The sequence below is a fragment of the Ovis canadensis genome, chromosome 1, assembly GCF_042477335.2.
Source record: "Ovis canadensis isolate MfBH-ARS-UI-01 breed Bighorn chromosome 1, ARS-UI_OviCan_v2, whole genome shotgun sequence".
Taxonomy (NCBI): Eukaryota; Metazoa; Chordata; class Mammalia; order Artiodactyla; family Bovidae; genus Ovis; species Ovis canadensis.
Window position 1 is genome coordinate 219,641,048 of NC_091245.1, and position 20,511 is coordinate 219,661,558.

At 40.1% G+C, this 20,511-nt stretch overlaps 1 protein-coding gene across 2 annotated transcripts in view; it reads left to right on the forward strand.

Moving 5' to 3' along the window:
- The first annotated feature begins 391 nt into the window (after window positions 1-391).
- Window positions 392-20,511, forward strand: part of EIF5A2 (eukaryotic translation initiation factor 5A2) — a 28,901-nt gene continuing 8,781 nt past the window's right edge. For both annotated transcript variants that reach the window (XM_069560369.1, XM_069560362.1), the window contains exons 1-3: window positions 392-561; window positions 1,225-1,418; window positions 1,955-2,059. In XM_069560369.1, coding sequence (XP_069416470.1) covers window positions 1,254-1,418; window positions 1,955-2,059 — 270 coding nt within the window. In that variant the 5' untranslated portion in view covers window positions 392-561; window positions 1,225-1,253. The remainder of the gene's footprint in view (window positions 562-1,224; window positions 1,419-1,954; window positions 2,060-20,511) is intronic.

Here is a 20,511-nt window from a genome sequence, read left to right on the forward strand (position 1 = left end):
CAAGTTGGGCCAGAAGTTGGAACCCAAAGTTCCCTCCAGAGCCACTACACTCATTGAATTCGCACGCCTTTTGAGTTCTGACAGCCGTCACATGACAACTACCACAACACCTGAGGGCACGGGCCGTCGAGTGCGTGGCTTGGTTTCCGTTCAGTTCGACAGGGACCCTAACTTAATCGCACCTGGAAGTCTGAGAGAGCACGTTTCCTTGCCGGCGAGTTTACCCTCAGCAACCAAACTCCATAAAGTGCTCTTCACGCCGGAAGTGCACTAATCCGCAGCACGTGGGGTTGCCAGGGCGCTCTTCACGTGACTGGGCGGGGCCTCAGGAAGCTTATAGCCAATGGTAGCGCGAGAGGGCGGTGCCTATGACGCGCCGGGACCTATCCCGGAAGTGGGGCTGAGGTGGGGGCGGGAAAGGGCGGGGAGGCCGGGGTGTGGAAAGTGTGGCGGCCCCGCCCCGTCTCTTGGAACTGCCGCGGCCGCCACAGCTGCCGCCGCCGCAGCTGTGCGGGACCGGCGCGGGTGCGCAGGCAAAAGGCTCTCTTTACCTTCTGAAAGGTGAAGACTCGGGGAAAAGGTGGTGGGGCTGCGACCGGAGCGAGGAAGGGCTGGGGTAGGCAGCCAGAGCCGAGCCCCGACCAAGAAGAGGAGGAAGGATGGATGGGGGACCGAGGCGAGCGCGGGACCCGCCAGGGCTCAGGCCCGTGAGGCGCCGGGCCGGGGATGTCGGCAGGACAGAGGGTGTCTGAGAGGTCGAAGTGACGCCGCTGCAGGCTGGAGGGAGAAGTGTGCGCCCATTGCCCGAGGGCCAGGTGCTGAGGCCAGGTCCTGTTATCCCCATCCTTCGCAGGATGTGCGGCCTGGGCTGGGTCCCCCGCACTGAGGATCCGGGCGGCGGCGGAGGGCCGGGCGGCGTGGTACGGGAAGGTCGTCCGGCGGTGGGACGGTGGGGGCCGGGATTTGCTGCCCCCCGAGCGGGTGAGCGCCCTCGGCGGGTATTCCCCAACCCCAGCGAGCTCTGCCGCGACTTCTCTCCCACCTCCCCACCAAAGGATGGAAAAGTTTGCAAGGCCGGAGTTAAAAAGTGCCTACTATTCCGGGTGGGTGTTCTGTAAATGCAGAAATAATAGATCCATGATACTTGGCTCGTAACTTGTCCGAAATGAGGCGTTTCCCTGCTTGCATGCTAGTTGTTAAAAACTAAACAAACTTTTTGCATAGTACCCTCAGAGGAATCTCCCCAGCCCACCATGGCGGATGAAATTGATTTCACTACTGGAGATGCTGGGGCTTCCAGCACTTACCCTATGCAGTGTTCCGCCCTGCGCAAAAACGGCTTCGTGGTGCTCAAAGGACGACCATGCAAGATAGTGGAGATGTCAACTTCCAAAACTGGAAAGCACGGTCATGCCAAGGTAAATGCCCTTTCTGGTCTGCCTTGGCGTTGGGGTTTTGATCACTTGTATTCCATTACAGAACATGAGGTTTCTGAACTTATAAGTGTATAAGAACAGATATTTTTTTTCTTCCCACAATTACTGGGTGATCAGCTATTTGAATACTGAAAGGTAGCATTTCCTTCTTGGGCCCTAATAATGTTTCATTAACTGGGAATTGAAACTTTCCTGAATCCTAGTGACTTAGGCAATCTGTTTTACAAATGAGAAAACCTGTTCTAACATTCTAAGGAATTTTTCTTAAGCACTTTTATGATTGAGTTACTAGACTGTATGATATTGGGTCTTGATATGTCATGATACTGTTTAGTTGTTCACTGCTTCTCAGTTGTATGATCACTGCTTTTTTTTTTTTTTTTAAGAAAGTAAAATTAGATGACCTTGGAAGGAGAAAGAATCTGTCATAATCAGCATTGGTATTATGCTTCTGTGTATGTAATGAGTGATATCTTGGCAAAGATTAAACAGATTTCCTGTTCTCCCTTCTCTGTTAGGTTCACCTTGTTGGAATTGATATTTTCACGGGCAAAAAGTATGAAGATATTTGCCCTTCTACTCACAACATGGATGTTCCAAATATTAAGAGAAATGATTATCAAGTAAGTATTAATTTCCTTTAAAATACTGCTTGTTTCCTAAAGGTGCAAATACTTTCTACTGTCAGTTGTAATTTAATAAAACCCACAAGTAGTTTTGTAGGTTTTTCTAACCCATTATTAGGTACTGCTTATCTTAGAAATGGGAGAAATATCGTGCTATTTAACACTTGTACTTTATCTAGGATGACTGCTAGTTTGCCCTTTAACATTCTTGCATTTTAAAAATTTGAACACTTCCTGTTTTTCAGATCACATGACTCCATATTGTGAGTCCAATGTTTAGTAAAATTACTGTTCTCTTTGCTGTAAATTATTTTAAGTTTAAATAATTCCCTTTTGGGTATTTTTTTTTTCCAACCTTACCAGGCCTAAGATTCTCAAGAAATTTCTGGAATTCATGTTCCAACAACCAAGTTTGTATGTATTAATGAGTGTCAGAATTTGGTGTCCTTAAATAGGGAAATAAGTTGAAAGCCATAAATACAAAGGATAAAGTGTATGGTCACTGAATAAGGTGAAGGAAATTTAAAAAAAGCTTCCTAGTTGTTTTATTTATGTTCAGTGACCATGCTGTGAAATTATAGGTATAAACTGCAACTTTTAGTTCCAGTTATACATTTGGATAAGTCATAAACATGATAGCATTTTCTTGTTTGGAGTATTGATAGTAACTAAACCACTGACCTCATAGGATGTGGGAACTCAGATTAATCATAACTAAAGTCTTTCTTGAAAGTCTTCAATTTCTTTATCAAGCATGCTATATATAGAACTCTTTTCTTTTCATTTTACATAGTGAAAAATACAAATGTGATGCTCAATTTGTTTTACCCAATTTAAACTGATTTCTTTCCATACCTTATATTGTGTTTATAATTTTTAAAGACTGTTACCATTAACTGCAATATATGATGATCTCCTTTTAGTTTTTGTCCACATGTAAACATATTTTTACACAATTTTAATCTAGTAAGCAGTTTTATATTTTCATTTTCCCTCTTAATAAATGTTTTCTATTGTTGTTTAAAAGTCTGTAGAAATTTGAATTGTCTTAGTAGAATAATAGAAAGTTTTTTTTTTAAGTCAGACAGATGTGAGTTTCGATCTAGTCCTGCCACTTTCAAGCTAGGTGATCTTGGACAAATTATGCAACCTTTCTAAGCCTCCGTCTTCGTATCTACAAAGGAGGGATAATATGAAGATTAAATGAGAAAATGTACCCCTAATTACCTCTTAATTAGATATATGCTCCAAAGTAGTTTTTCCTGTATAAAAACTTCACTTAGTCACTTACTCTTGGAGTACTTAATTTAGACATTGCATACAGTGCTGCTGCTGCTACTGAGTCGCTTCAGTCATATCTGACTCTGTGGGTGCTTGGTAAACATTTGTTAAATGCATACATGATTATTCAATGAGGTAAGGATGGTACAGCCAACTAAAGCTAAGCATAGAATTTTCTTTTGCCAAAAATGAATTTCTGTTTTCATCGTTAACATGTGAATGCTTTGAATATGCAATATCCATTAACATTCATTCAGTATATAATGCTTTTGCCTTTGAGTGTTTCAGAAAAATAGTATCAGTAGTTCAGATGACTACCACTGTGATCAAATTAGCCAATCATTGATTAGAACTCAGGATTAACATAAAGGAAAATTTTGGTTTGAGTTGTATTTTGGCAGGACCAGAACTAGAATGAGGGAAATGAGATTAGTAAACCACTTGCCTCAAGCACAAATTTTACATAAAGACAAGACCAGTAACAATGCCAAGCCACATAGGGGCCTAAGTCAGAAGGGAAAAATCAGAAATTCTGATCTTGTCTGAAAATTTGTTCATTATAGAATTTTTGCATTTTAATTTTTAAAAATACTACCTTAACCTGATCACTGAGGGTTTTGTGTGTTTGTGTACACATGCACACCACCTTAAATTTTGCACCCAAAACAAGTGCCTCACATGGTTCACTGTAGTCCCAGCCTTTGGTATATAGTCTGTGTTGCAGAGCTGGTAAGAAAATGGCTAAAGCCTAACAGTGTTAGGATTAGATCCTTTCTTTGCCATCTACTAATTACATGGCGTTTGTTGACAAGTTATTTAATCTCTCATCTGCCTTTTTGTAAAATAAGGATAATAATAAACTCCTCATGGAATCACTGTAAGGATTAATTAGTTAATTCTTAGAACAGTGCCTTGCAGAGTGAGCACTCAGTGATCACACCCCTTCTTTATCAAGTCAGCATAGAATACTTATTTCTGTTCATTTAAAAAATTAGTTCGATGAACCTTTCCAGTTATATTCATTGTGCTATGGTGGTCTTCACTATCCAAGTGGCTTGATTCAGTTTCTACTTATTCTTTGGCTACTTGTAGTCCTTTGTGTTTGCTGAATTCAGTATTTCAAGTGCCAGTTTGGCAGTCAGCTGAAGTGAAATACATACATAAGTGTGTATGTGTATTCATTATAATAATTAAAAGGTAAATCTTTGTTTAAGAAAAGAAAAGTATTTATATTTTTATGTATTTTAAAATAAATTCAAAATGAAAGAAAAATTGTCCCCTGAATTCCATTCCAAGATGTAGCTGGAATTGCTAATTTCTATCCTTTCTCTCAAAACTAGTTATGGTTGTGTGGGGCTCACTGATAGTGTAAAATATAAATACACTTAAACACTTTTGGGAATCCCCAGACTCTTAAGTATAGAAACGCTTGTTTAAACTCTGCTACTCCCTTGAATCATATTGCTTTAGAAAGTTCTGTGTTCCTGTGCACCACACCACAAGTTAAATACATTTTTGTCATTCACTAAAGTTTTATCTGTCATTTAAAGATCATTTTTCAGAAGGAAAGCTAATCACTACAGGACATGTTAAAGTATAGATTGTGTATCTTTGGATTATTGGTGAATTTCCAAAACGATGAATATTAAATCCTAGTATACTCTTCAAATAAGTGTATGCCTTTTGTATAAGGAGTAGAATTTTGTTGTTGCAACTTAAAATAGAACAACAAAGAAAACAATGATGCAGTGAGTTCTCTGTGTTTGAAGTCTTTTTATACTTTTTAACCTGTTTGTGGAATCTTTGTGTTCCCTGGTAGAAGCAGTGTTTCTTTGGAATAAAAACCCTATAAATCAGCAGATCCCAGTATTTCAGGGAGAAGAAACATATTTTACTACAGGGTCAGTGACGGTAATAGTGAGAAGAGCCTTCTACCTTTGGTTCCTAGGCCTGTGTATTTTACCTTGGGAGAAATAGTACCATATATTGGAATATATTGTAACTTGTAAAACAGCACCCAGGCCTGCATTGTCCAGCAGGTGGCAAAGATGAGTAGGCCAATGCAAACTCAGAATGATGGGAGTACATGGAGCAGTGAATCCTCTGAGCGTTGTCCTGCTGTCTATTTTGCCTGTCAAATGAATTTTTTAACCAGAAATGATACTGTGTGAGGTACTGAAGGAATGTGACAGTTTATAAATCCACAGATGAGATTTCAGCAGAAGCACTGCAGGCAGCAAAGGCAAATTTATATGTAAAGTAAGAATATATTGCAGTGAGCACAAACTGCTGCCTCTTCCATGACGGAGGGAATATACTATCACCAGGCAGCTGGCTCTTTGCCCTAGGTTCAGTTCAGTCACCCAGTCGTGTTTGACTCTTTGCGACCCCATGAACTGCAGCACGCCAGGCCTCCCTGTCCATCACCCGGAGTCCACCCAAACCCATGTCCATTGAGTCGGTGATGCCATCCAACCATCTTACCCTCTGTCGTCCCCTTCTCCTCCTGCCCTCAATCTTTCCCAGCATCAGAGTCTTCTCAAATGAGTCAGCTCTTTGCATCAGGTGGCCAAAGTACTGGAGTTTCAGCTTCAACATCAGTCCCTCCAATGAACACCCAGGACTGATTCCTTTTAGGATGGCCTGGTTGGATCTCCTTGCAGTCCAAGGGACTCTCAAGAGTCTTCTCCAACACCACAGTTCAAAAGCATCAATTCCTTGGCACTCAGCTTTCTTTATACTCCAACTCTCACATCCATACATGACCACTGGAAAAACCATAGCCTTGACTAGATGGACCTTTGTTAACAAAGTAAGTCTCTGCTTTTTAATATGTTGTCTAGGTTGGTCATAACTTTTCTTCCAAGGAGTAAGCGTCTTTTAATTTCACGGCTGCAATCACCATCTGCAGTGATTTTGGAGCCCCCAAAAATAAAGTCAGCCACTGTTTCCCCATCTATTTGCCATGAACTGATGGGACTAGATGCCATGATCTTCATTTTCTGAATGTTTAGCTTTAAGCCAACTTTTTTACTCTCCACTTTCACTTTCATCAAGAGGCTATTTAGCTCTTGTTCACTGTATGCCATAAGGGTGGTGTCATCTGCATATCTGAGGTTATTGATACTTCTCCTGGCAATCTTGATTCCAGCTTGTGCTTCATCCAGCCCAGAGTTTCTCATGAGGTACTCTGCATATAAGTTAAATAAGCAGGGTGACAATATACAGCCTTGATGGACTCCTTTTCCTATGGAACCAGTCTGTTGTTCCATGTCCAGTTCTAACTGTGCCTTCCTGACCTGCACACAGGTTTCTCAAGAGGCAGGTCAGGTAGTCTGGTATGCCCATCTCTTTCAGAATTTTCCAGTTTATTGTGATCCACACAGTCAAAGGCTTTGGCATAGTCAATAAAGCAGAAATAGATCTTGCTTTTTCCATGATCCAGCGGATGTTGGCAATTTGATCTCTGGTTCCTCTGCCTTTTCTAAAACCAGCTTGAACATCTGGAAGTTCACAGTTCACATATTACTGAAGCCTGGCTTGGAGAATTTTGAGCATTACTTTACTAGTGTGTGAGATGAGTGCAATTGTGCGGTAGTGTGAGCATTCTTTGGCATTGCCTTTTTTGGAATTGGAATGAAAACTGACCTTTTCCAGTCCTGTGGCCACTGCTGAGTTTTCCAGATTTGCTGGCATATTGAGTGCAGCACTTTCACAGCATCATCTTTCAGGATTTGAAATAGCTCCACTGGAATTCCATCACCTCCACTAGCTTTGTTCATAGTGATGTTTCCTAAGGCCCAGTTGACTTCACATTCCAAGATGTCTGGCTCTAGGTGGGTGATCACACCATTGTGATTATCTGGGTCGTGAAGATCTTTTCTGTACAGTTCTTCTGTGTATTCTTGCCACCTCTTCTTAATATCTTCTGCTTCTGTTAGGTCCATACCATTTCTGTCCTTTATTCAGCCCATCTTTGCATGAAATGTTCCCTCGGTATCTAATTTTCTTGAAGAGATCTCTAGTCTTTCCCATTCTATTGTTTTCCTCTATTTCTTTGCATTGATCGCTGAGGAAGGCTTTCTTATCTCTCCTTGCTATTCTTTCAAACTCTGCATTCAAATGGGTATATCTTTCCTTTTCTCCTTTACTTTTTGCTTCTCTTCTTTTCACAGCTATTTGTAAGGCCTCCTCAGACAGCCATTTTGCTTTTTTGCATTTATTTTTCTTGGGGATGGTCTTGATTCCTGATTCCTGTACAGTGTCACAAACCTCCATCCATAGTTCATCAGGCACTCTATCTATCAGATCTAGTCCCTTAAATCTATTTGTCACTTCCACTGTATAGTCATAAAGGATTTGATTCAGGTCATACCTGAATGGTCTAATGGTTTTCTCCACTTTCTTCAATTTCAGTCTGAATTTGGCAATAAGGAGTTCATGATCTGAGCCACAGTCAGTACCCAGTCTTGTTTTTGCTGACTGTATAGAGCTTCTCCATCTTTGGCTGTAAAGAATATAATCAATCTGATTTCAGTATCGACCATCTGGTGATGTCCATGTGTAGAGTCTTCTCTTGTGTTGTTGGAAGAGGGTATTTTCTATGACCAGTGCATTTTCTTGGCAAAACTCTGTTAGTCTTTGCCCTGCTTCATTCCGCATTCCAAGGCCAAATTTGCCTGTTACTCTAGGTGTTTCTTGACTTCCTACTTTTGCATTCCAGTCCCCTATAATGAAAAGGACATCTTTTTTGGGTGTTAGTTCTAGAAGGTCTTGTAGGTCTTCATAGAACCGTACAGCTTCTTCAGCATTACTGGTCAGGGCATAGACTTGGATTACTGTGATATTGAATGGTTTGCCTTGGAAACGAACAGAGATCATTCTGTCGTTTTTGAGGTTGCATCCAAGTACTGCATTTCAGACTCTTTTGTTGACCATGATGGCTACTGCATTTCTTCTGAGGGATTCCTGCCTGCAGTAGTAGATATAATGGTCATTTGAGTTAAACTCACCCATTCCAGTCCATTTTAGTTTGCTGATCCCTAGAATGTTGACGTTCTCTCTTGCCATCTCGTTTGACCACTTCCAATTTGCTTTGATTCATGGACCTAACATTCTAGGTTCCTATGAAATATTGCTCTTTACAGCATTGGACCTTGCTTCTATCACCAGTCACATCCGCAACTGGGTTTTGTTTTTGCTTTGGCTCCATTCCTTCATTCTTTCTCGAGTTATTTCTCCACTAGCATATTGGGCACCTACCAACCTGGGGAGTTCCTTTTTCAGTATCCTATCTTTTTGCCTTTTAAATACTGTTCATGGGGTCTCAAGGCAAGAATACTGAAGTGGTTTGCCATCCCTTCTCCAGTGGACCACATTCTGTCAGACCTCTCCACCATGACCTGTCTTGGGTGGCCCCATAGGACATGGCTTAGTTTCATTGAGTTAGACAAGGCTGTGGTCCGTGTGATCAGATTGGCTAGTTGTCTGTGATGGTGGTTTCAGTGTGTCTCCCTCTGATACCCTCTCTCCGTGCCTACCGTCTCACTTGGGTTTCTCTTACCTTGGACGTGGGGTATCTCTTCATGGCTGCTCCAGCAAAGTGCAGCTGCTGCTCCTTACCTTGGACGTGGGGCAGCTCCTCTCGGCCGCTGCCCCTGACCTTGGGCTCCTGACCTTTGCCGTAGGAAATAGTGCCATATCAGTGACTCTGCATTGGTCTGTGCTCTGAGGTACCAGCAGCAGCTGTAGTCAGTAGTGGCTGTAGGTCACATCAGCCTTGGTGAGAAAAAACCTGTGTCAATTAGCTTATGCCACAATGGCCAGTCATTGATAAGCAATTGAGCAAGGACAGAGAAGACTACAGTGAGAAACTAAGTGACATTCGCTGATAGAATAATCTTGTCACATAACTATCTGCCTCCTCAGTAGCATGTCCTCTTGGTAAGCATTTATACAGACACATTCTCTATTCAGAGAGGCCCCTCCAGGTACCACTCTCTCAAACCGCATTGTCAGCAGTTTTCCCATCTTGTTCTTTCAGTGTGGTTAAACTTCCATACAGACTATGAGCCATTGCCCATCATCCATGTAAATCTAAACCTTCAGTTCTTTATCTTCCGAGTCCAGTGTATGAAGTTCTCATCCTCACTGTCTCTTTGAGTAGTTTCATCAGACCATGCAAAACCGTCTAGAAACCACTCTGCATTTTTTTATTTTTCAGTCAGCTGCTCATAGGGAACTCCCCCAACAAAGCCACTGGTATGAGTTGAGGGGGAAGTGGTGGATGTTGCAGAAGGTACTTTCTGAGTCTCATACAGCTTGCCTGTGCCTTCAGGACCTGCTCAGGTTGGTCTCCTATATGCAGCTTCCACTTGATGAAGTGGCACTGTGCATACCCAGTTTTATGGCTTGATGGGTCAGATAGCACTCTAGTTGATAATAGTGTTATTTACTTGTGTTGTTTGATAACAGTGGTCAAGCATTCAGTTCCTTCTTGCTCAATCTCCTCCCTAGGCCCCCACTCCTCCCCCTGCTGCCAGGGACTAGCAGCTCTAAAGAAGTAGCTTGAGAGTGCTGGAGGAAGAGGAAAAGGAAGAAGGAGAAAAAAAGGAGGTCTTACCGAAAAGTCTGACTGTTTTGAAATATATCGAGAAATAAAATTAAGTTCAGAAGTTAGGGCTAAGAAGGCACCTGTAGTGATGCTATTCCTTCTCCAGCTTTCTGCTGTTGTGTACCAACAATACAAATACAGGCAAAAAGTTGCCCCCTAATTTTCCTTTTTCATGTTCTTATCTGACCACTAATGGACAGAATCTTCAGTCACTGGCTTTCTCCACATACTTGCTTTCAGTTCATGCTTTGTTTACTCAGCTCCCTGTGCATCCAACTATTTAGTGGTTACAGTGCTCTTTCTAGAATTCTGATATACTATAGCATTTTCTTTTTTGTTTTTTATAGTAGACATTTTCAAAATATGATGAACCTCATTTACCCATCATCCACCTTAAAAAATTATCAATACATAGCAAATCTTATTTCATTTATACCCCACCATCTACTTTTATATCCTGTATCCTCTATCTCTTGATTATGTTGAAGCTAATTCCAGATATTATGTTATTTATCATTTCATCTGCAAATATTTTGATACACATTTTTAAAAGGTAAGGGCTGTAAAGAGCAAGATCAAAGCAAACTATGGTGCCTCCAAAATTAGTAATTCCTTAATGTATTCAAATATCCAATCAATATCTACATTTTCTTAATTGTATTTGTGTTTTGCTTTTTCAGATGTTATAGTTAATTGTTTTTACTTTGTAGTTTTTCTAAATCAGGACCTAAATAAAGTCCACACGTTGAAATTGGTTGAGGTATCTCTTAAATCTGCTTTATAGGTTCTCTTCTCTCATATATGCATTTGAGTCACTCTTTCCTCCCTTCCTTATTTATCTTTCTCTCTGTGTCCCCTCTCAATTGTTTGATGAAGAACGTTGCTCTGTAGACTTTCCCACAAGCTTTATTTTGCTAATTGCATTTTCCTCGTTCTTTAACATGTTCCTTTGTCCCATATATTTCTGAAAATGGATAATTAAATGTACAGATCTAGTTTAGATTTTTATTTTTTTCATCTTTTTTCTTTAACAAGAACTACCCCAAAGGTGATGTTCTGTGCAGTCATCAAGTAAATGAATCTTATAGTTTGCTCTTTTGTGATGTTATTAGATATGTAATAACTGCCTCAATCCATTAACTTACTAGGGAAGACAAAGTAATAATAATCAGTTCTTTTTTTTTTTTAATTTTAAAATCTTTAATTCTTACATGTGTTCCCAAACATGAACCCCCCCTCCCACCTCCCTCCCCATAACATCTCTCTGGGTCATCCCCATGCACCAGCCCCAAGCACGCTGTATCCTGCGTCAGACATAGACTGGCGATTCGATTCTTACATGATAGTATACATGTTAGAATGCCATTCTCCCAAATCATCCCTCCCTCTCCCTCTCCCTCTGAGTCCAAAAGTCTGTTATACACATCTGGGTCTTTTTTGCTGTCTTGCATACAGGGTCTTCATTGCCATCTTTCTAAATTCCATATATATGTGTTAGTATACCGTATTGGTGTTTTTCTTTCTGGCTTACTTCACTCTGTATAATCGGCTCCAGTTTCATCCATCTCATCAGAACTGATTCAAATGAATTCTTTTTAACAGCTGAGTAATACTCTATTGTGTATATGTACCACAGCTTTCTTATCCATTCATCTGCTGATGGACATCTAGGTTGTTTCCATGTCCTGGCTATTATAAACAGTGCTGCGATGAACATTGGGGTACATGTGTCTCTTTCAATTCCGGTTTTCTCGGTGTGTATGCCCAGCAGTGGGATTGCTGGGTCATAAGGTAGATCTATTTGCAATTTTTTAAGGAATCTCCACACTGTTCTCCATAGTGGCTGTACTAGTTTGCATCCAACAGTGTAGGAGGGTTCCCTTTTCTCCACACCCTCTCCAGCATTTATTGCTTGCAGATTTTTGGATCGCAGACATTCTGACTGGTGTAAAGTGGTACCTCATTGTGGTTTTGATTTGCATTTCTCTAATAATGAGTGATGTTGAGCATCTTTTCATGTGTTTGTTAGCCATCCGTATGTCTTCTTTGGAGAAATGTCTATTTAGTTCTTTGGCCCATTTCTTGATTGGGTCGTTTATTTTTCTGGAATTGAGCTGCATAAGTTGCTTGTATATTTTTGAGATTAGTTGTTTGTCAGTTGCTTCATTTGCTATTATTTTCCCCCATTCAGAAGGCTGTCTTTTCACCTTGCTTATATTTTCCTTTGTTGTGCAGAAGCTTTTAATTTTAATTAGATCCCATTTGTTTATTTTTGCTTTTATTTCCAGAATGCTGGGAGGTGGATCATAGAGGATCCTGCTGTGATTTATGTCGGAGAGTGTTTTGCCTATGTTCTCCTCTAGGAGTTTTATAGTTTCTGGTCTTACATTTAGATCTTTAATCCATTTTGAGTTTATTTTTGTGTGTGGTGTTAGAAAGTGATCTAGTTTCATTCTTTTACAAGTGGTTGACCAGTTTTCCCAGCACCACTTGTTAAAGAGATTGTCTTTACTCCATTTTATATTCTTGCCTCCTTTGTCAAAGATAAGGTGTCCATATGTGTGTGGATTTATCTCTGGGCTTTCTATTTTGTTCCATTGATCTATATGTCTGTCTTTGTGCCAGTACCATACTGTCTTGATGACTGTGGCTTTGTAGTAGAGCCTGAAGTCAGGCAAGTTGATTCCTCCAGTTCCATTCTTCTTTCTCAAGATTGCTTTGGCAATTCGAGGTTTTTTGTATTTCCATACAAATCTTGAAATTATTTGTTCTAGTTCTGTGAAAAATATCGCTGGTAGCTTGATAGGGATTGCATTGAATTTGTAAATTGCTTTGGGTAGTATACTCATTTTCGCTATATTGATTCTTCCGATCCATGAACATGGTATATTTCTCCATCTATTAGTGTCCTCTTTGATTTCTTTCATCAGTGTTTTATAGTTTTCTATATATAGGTCTTTAGTTTCTTTAGGTAGATATATTCCTAAGTATTTTATTCTTTTCGTTGCAATGGTGAATGGAATTGTTTCCTTAATTTCTTTTTCTACTTTCTCATTATTAGTGTATAGGAATGCAAGGGATTTCTGTGTGCTGATTTTATATCCTGCAACTTTACTGTATTCATTGATTACTCTCGTAATTTTCTGGTAGAGTCTTTAGGGTTTTCCATGTAGAGGATCATGTCATCTGCAAACAGTGAAAGTTTTACTTCTTCTTTTCCAATTTGGATTCCTTTTATTTCTTTTTCTGTTCTGATTGCTGTGGCCAAAACTTCCAGAACTATGTTGAATAGCAGCGGTGAAAGTGGGCACCCTTGTCTTGTTCCTGACTTCAGGGGAAATGCTTTCAGTTTTTCACCATTGAGGATAATGTTTGCTGTGGGTTTGTCATATATAGCTTTTATTATGTTGAGGTATGTTCCTTCTATTCCTGCTTTCTGGAGAGTTTTTATCATAAATGGATGTTGAATTTTTTTCAAAGGCCTTCTCTGCATCTATTGAGATAATCATATGGTTTTTATTTTTCAATTTGTTAATGTGGTGAATTATATTGATTGATTTGTGGATATTGAAGAATCCTTGCATCCCTGGGATAAAGCCCACTTGGTCATGGTGTATGATCTTTTTAATGTGTTGTTGGATTCTGATTGCTAGAATTTTGTTGAGGATTTTTGCATCTATGTTCATCAGTGATATTGGCCTGTAGTTTTCTTTTTTTGTGACATCTTTGTCAGGTTTTGGTATTAGGGTGATGGTGGCCTCATAGAATGAGTTTGGAAGTTTACCTTCCTCTGCAATTTTCTGGAAGAGTTTGAGTAGGATAGGTGTTAGCTCTTCTCGAAATTTTTGGTAGAATTCAGCTGTGAAGCCGTCTGGACCTGGGCTTTTGTTTGCTGGAAGATTTCTGATTACAGTTTCAATTTCCGTGCTTGTGATGGGTCTGTTAAGATTTTCTATTTCTTCCTGGTTCAGTTTTGGAAAATTGTACTTTTCTAAGAATTTGTCCATTTCTTCCACGTTGTCCATTTTATTGGCATACAACTGCTGATAGTAGTCTCTTAGGATCCTTTGTATTTCTGTGTTGTCTGTTGTGATCTCTCCATTTTCATTTCTAATTTTATTGATTTGATTTTTCTCTCTTTGCTTCTTGATGAGTCTGGCTAATGGTTTGTCAATTTTATTTATCCTTTCAAAGAACCAGCTTTTGGCTTTGTTGATTTTTGCTATGGTCTCTTTTGTTTCTTTTGCATTTATTTCTGCCCTAATTTTTAAGATTTCTTTCCTTCTACTAACTCTGGGGTTCTCCAATTCTTCCTTTTCTAGTTGCTTTAGTTGTAGAGTTAGGTTATTTATTTGGCTTTTTTCTTGTTTCTTGAGGTATGCCTGTATTGCTATGAACTTTCCTCTTAGCACTGCTTTTATAGTGTCCCACAGGTTTTGGGTTGTTGTGTTTTCATTTTCATTAGTTTCTATGCATATTTTGATTTCTTTTTTGATTTCTTCTGTGATTTGTTGGTTAATCAGAAGTGTGTTGTTCAACCTCCATATGTTGGAATTTTTAATAGTTTTTCTCCTGTAATTGAGATCTAATCTTAATGCATTATGGTCAGAAAAGATGCTTGGAATGATTTCGATTTTTTTGAATTTATCAAGTTTAGATTTATGGCCCAGGATGTGATCTATCCTGGAGAAGGTTCCATGAGCACTTGAAAAAAAGGTGAAATTCATTGTTTTGGGGTGAAATGTCCTATAGATATCAATTAGGTCTAACTGACCTAATGTATCATTTAAAGTTTGCGTTTCTTTGTTAATTTTCTGTTTAGTTGATCTGTCCGTAGGTGTGAGTGGGGTATTAAAGTCTCCCACTATTATTGTGTTATTGTTGATTTCCCCTTTCATACTTGTTAGCATTTGTCTTACATATTGAGGTGCTCCTATATTGGGTGCATATATATTTATAATTGTTATATCTTCTTCTTGGATTGATCCTTTGATCATTATGTAGTGGCCTTCTTTGTCTCTTTTCACAGCCTTTGTTTTAAAGTTTATCGGATATGAGTATTGCCACTCCTGCTTTCTTTTGGTCTCTATTTGCGTGGTATATCTTTTTCCAGCCCTTCACTTTCAGTCTGTATGTGTCCCTTGTTTTGAGGTGGGTCTCTTGTAAGCAGCATATAGAGGGGTCTTGTTTTTGTATCCATTCAGCCAGTCTTTGCCTTTTGGTTGGGGCGTTCAACCCATTTATGTTTAAGGTAATTATTGATAAGTACGATCCCGTTACCATTTTCTTTATTGTTTTGGGTTCGGGTTTATACACCCTTTTTGTGTTTCCTGTCTAGAGAATATCCTTTAGAATTTGTTGGAGAGCTGGTTTGGTGGTGCTGAATTCTCTCAGCTTTTGCTTGTCTGTAAAGCTTTTGATTTCTCCTTCGTATTTGAATGAGATCCTTGCTGGGTACAGTAATCTGGGCTGTAGGTTATTTTCTTTCATCACTTTAAGTATGTCTTGCCATTCCCTCCTGGCCTGAAGAGTTTCTATTGACAGATCAGCTGTTATCCTTACGGGAATCCCCTTGTGTGTTATTTGTTGTTTTTCCCTTGCTGCTTTTAATATTTGTTCTTTGTGTTTGATCTTTGTTAATTTGATTAATATGTGTCTTGGGGTGTTTTGCCTTGGGTTTATCCTATTTGGAACTCTCTGTGTTTCTTGGACTTGGGTGATTATTTCCTTCCCCATTTTAGGGAAGTTTTCAACTATTATCTCCTCAAGGATTTTCTCATGATCTTTCTTTCTGTCTTCTTCTTCTGGGACTCCTATAATTCGAATGTTGGAGCGTTTCATATTGTCCTGGAGGTCTCTGAGATTGTCCTCATTTCTTTTAATTCGTTTTTCTTGTTTCCTCTCTGATTCATTTATTTCTACCATTCTATTTCACTAATCCTATCTTCTGCCTCTGTTATTCTACTATTTGTTGCCTCCAGAGTGTTTCTGATCTCATTTATTGTGTTATTCATTATATTTTGACTCTTTTTTATTTCTTCTAGGTCCTTGTTAAACCTTTCTTGCATCTTCTCAATCCTTGTCTCTAGGCTGTTTATCTGTGATTCCATTTTGAAAGATTTTGGATCATTTTCACTATCAATATTCGGAATTCCTTCTCAGGTAGATTCCCTACTTCTTCCTCTTTTGTTTGGTTTGGTGGGCAACTCTCCTGTTCCTTTACCTGCAGAGTATTCCTCTGTCTCTTCATGTTGGTTATATTGCTGTGTCTGGGGTGGCCTTTTTATATTCTGGTAATTTGTGGGGTTCTCTTTATTATGGAGCTTCCTCACTGTGGGTGGGGTTGTATCAGTGGCTTGTCAAGGTTTCCTGGTTAGGGAGGCTTGTGTTGGAGTTCTGGTTGGTGGAGCTGGGTTTCTTCTCTCTGGAGTGCAATGGAGTGACCAGTAATGGGTTATGAGACATCGAAGGTTTTGGAATAATTTTGAGCTGCCTGTATATTGAAGCTCAGGGGAGTGTTCCTGTGTTGCTGGAGAATTTGCGTGGTATGTCTTGTTTTGGAACTTGTTGGCCCTTGGGTGGAGCTTGGTTTCGGTGTAGGTATGAAGGCATTTGATGAGCTCCTATTGCTTAATGTTCCCTGAATTCAAGAGTTCTCTAATGTTTTCAGGCTTTGGATTTAAGCCTCCTGCTTCTGGTTTTCAGTTTTATTTTTACAGTAGCCTCTAGACTTCTCCATCAATACAGCACCGATGATAAAACTTCTAGGTTAAAGATGAAAAGTTTCTCCACATTGAGGGACACTCAGAGAGGTTCACTGAGTTACAAGGAGAAGAGAAGATGGAGGGGGTAGTTAGAGGTAACTGGAATGAGATGCGGTGAGATCATAAGAGGAGAGAGCAAGCTAGCCAGTAGTCATTTCCTTATGTGCGCTCTATAGTCTGGACTGCTCAGAGGTATTTATGGAGTTATACGGGGAAGAGGAGAGGGAGGAAGTAGACAGAGGTGGCCAGGAGGATAAGAGAGAGGAATGAGAAGGAGAGAGACAAATCCTGCCAGTAACCAGTTCCTTAGGTGTTCTCCACTGTCTGGAACACACAGAGATTCACAGAGTTGGATAGAGAAGAGATGGGGGAGAAAAGAGACAGAGGCCACCTGGTGGAGAAAAAGGAGGGTCCAAAGGAGGAGAGAGTGGTCAAGCCAGTAATCTTGCTCTCAGGTAAACTTGGGTAGTGAAGTTTGGGTTTTTAAATGTACAAAATTGACAACAAAAACCTAAGAGCAAAGGTTAAAAATCTAGAGTAGAGGTTGGATTTTCAGAAATACAGTATTAAAGAAAAGAAGCAGAAGGAAAAAGGAAGAAAGAAAAAAAAGAAAAAAAAGAAAAAACAAACAAACAAGAATTATTAAAAAAAAAAAACACAACAACCCAGAAGTCTTAGCAAAGGAGCCTGCTTGCAGTTAGGTAAGTAAAGTCTCTCCTGGTCTGCAATTGCCCCTTTCCAGTCCTTACGGCTCTGGCTGCCTGTCCCCGGCGGGGGATGGTCTGCAGCCGGCTTATTCCGTTCCGTCCTTTGTTCTGTGCTCGGTCCTGGCGGTGTCTTATGTTCGAGCTTTTCACGTGGTAGCTATCCCACAGTCTGGTTTGCCAGCCCAAGTTAGATCGTTCTGGTTGCGTGTGGGGCGTTCCTGCCCGATTCTTACAAAGCACTGCAGCCCGCGCCTCCCGCGCGTCCCTGCCCTGCGCCCACTAGGTTGTGGCGGATGCAGGCGTCTGTGCTGCTTTTCCGCTGGGGGAGTTACTGTTGGGCTTGTAATCTGTTGGTTTTAATTATTTCTTTATTTTTCCCTTCCTGTTATGTTGCCCTCTGTGTTTCCAAGGCTCGCCACAGACTCGGCAGGGAGAGTGTTTCCTGGTGTTTGGAAACCTCTCTTCTTAAAATTCCCTTCCCGGGACGGGCTTCCCTTCCCGGGACGGAGCTCCCTCCCCACCTCCTTTGTCTCCTTTTTCGTCTTTTATATTTTTTCCTACCTGTTTTTGAAGACAATGGTCTGCTTTTCTGGTTGCCTGATGTCCTCTGCCAGCCTACAGAAGTTGTTTTGTGGAGTTTGCTCAGCGTTGAAATGTTATTTTGAGGAATTTGTGAGGGAGAAAGTGGTCTTCCCGTCCTATTCCTCCGCCATCTTTACAGTTCCTCAATCAGTTCTTTTAAAAAAAAAAAAAAGCTAGAACACTTCTATAAACAGAAACTTTCCTTTAGCTTTTCTGATTACCCTTGGAACAGTATATAATAGGAAAGGCAGTATAAGTACTTGATTCTTGCCCTTTAATTACCACTTTTCAAAATTAGTTGGTTCTCTGGCTTTTACTGAAGATGACCAGTGAAATGTTTTTTTGCCACTTTGAACTCAAGCATTTAAACACATTTATGTTTTCAGGTGGCCAAAGAATTAGAGCTTCAGCTTTAGCATCAGTCCCTCCAGTGAATATTCAAGATTGATTTCTTTTAGGATTGATTGGTTTGATCTCCTTGCAGTCCAGGGGACTCTCAATAGTCTTTCTCCAACATCACAGTTCAAAAGGATCAATTCTTTGGCAGTCAACCTTCTTTATGGTCCAACTCTCACATCCATACATGACTATTGGAAAAATCATAGCTTTGACTATATGGACCTTTGTAGGCAAAGTAACATCTCTGCTTTTCAATACGTTGTCTAGGTTTGTCATAGCTTTTCTTCCAAGGAGCAACCGTCTTCTCATTTCATTGCTGCAGTCACTATCCGCAGTGATTTTGGAGCCCAAGAAAGTAGAGTCTATCACTGTTTCCATTGTTTCCCCATCTGTTGGCCATGAAGTGATGGGACCAGATGCCATGATCTTTGTCTTTTGAATGTTGAGTTTTAAGTCAGCTTTTTCACTTTCCTCTTTCACCTTCATCAAGAGGCTCTTTAGTTCCTCTTCACTTTCTACCATAAGGGTGGTGTCATCTGCATATCTGAGGTTACTGATATTTCTCCCAACAATCTTGATTCCTGCTTGTGCTTCATCCAGCCTGGCATTTTGCATGATGTACTCCGCATATAAGTTAAATAAGCAGGGTGAAAAAAAAAAAAAAAGCAGGGTGACAATATATAGCCTTAATGTACTCCTTTCCCAATTTTGAAACAGTCCATTATTCATGTAAGGTTCTAACTGTTACTTCTTGACCTGCATACGGATTTCTCAGGAGGCAGGTAAGATGGTCTGGTATTCCCATCTCTGGAAGAATTTTCTACAGTTTGTTGTGATCCACACAGTCAAAGGCTTTAGTGTAGCCAGTGAGTAGATTTGCTTAAGGTGAAGGATCAGAAGGAAATATTCAACTGTCTCCTTACTACCATCTCCTTCTGACTCTATAGAATCAGAGAGGGCTTTGAGGAAAGATTGAAAAAGTTGCACAGAAAAAAGCTTGAAACACAAAAAAGTGGGAGAATGGCACTGAAACATGTATACTATCGTGTAAGAAACGAATCGCCAGTCTGTGTTCAATACAGAATACAGGATGCTTGGGGCTGGTGCATGGGGATGATCCAGAGAGATGATATGGGGTGGGAGGTGGGGGGGGGTGGGTTTCAGGATTGGGAACTCATGTACACCTGAGGTGGATTCATGTCAATGTATGGCAAAACCAATACAGTATTGTAAAGCAAAATAAAGTAAAAATAAAAAATAAAAAAAAAGAAACACAAAAATGACACTGTTAGCTTTTTTTTTTTTACAAGATTGAAAATTATAAAAGGGGAAATGGTACCTTGAAAGTGGAAAAATGTGGCAGATAATACTGTAGCCAGGTGATCAAAGTTAATATCACCAATAATAGGAAATAGACATTATTTACCTCTTGATGCGATACTTTGAGGACATATCGTTTATGCAGTAATCCTTCCAAAAATGCACTATCTTATTCATTAAGAAACTGACAAACTCAAACTAAGAAACATTCTATAATCAGTGAATCTGTGCTTGTCAAAAACGTTAGTGTCATGAAAGACAAAGGATCAGGAGCTGTTCCAAATTAAGAGACTGAACTGGTATGATAGCCAAAAAAATACCAGACACAATCCTGGAGCTGGGAGGGAAAAAAAGACAATACTGCAGCTTTGAATAATATGTTATGGAATGAGGTTCGTGACATTGTGCAGGAGACAGGGATCAAGACCATCCCTATGGAAAAGAAATGGAGGCCTTACAAATAGCTGTGGAAAGAAGAGAAGCGAAAAGTAAAGGAGAAAAGGAAAGATACAGGCATCTAAATGCAGAGTTCCAAAGAATAGCAAGAAGAGATAAGAAAGCCTTCTTCAGCGATCAGTGCAAAGAAATAGAGGAAAACAACAGATTGGAAAAGACTAGAGATCTCTTCAAGAAAATTAGAGATACCAAGGGAACATTTCATGCAAAGATGGGCCAGATAAAGGACAGACATGGTATGGCCCTAACAGAAGCAGAATATATTAAGAAGAGGTGGCAAGAATACACAGAAGAACTGTACAAAAAAGATCTTCATGACCCAGATAG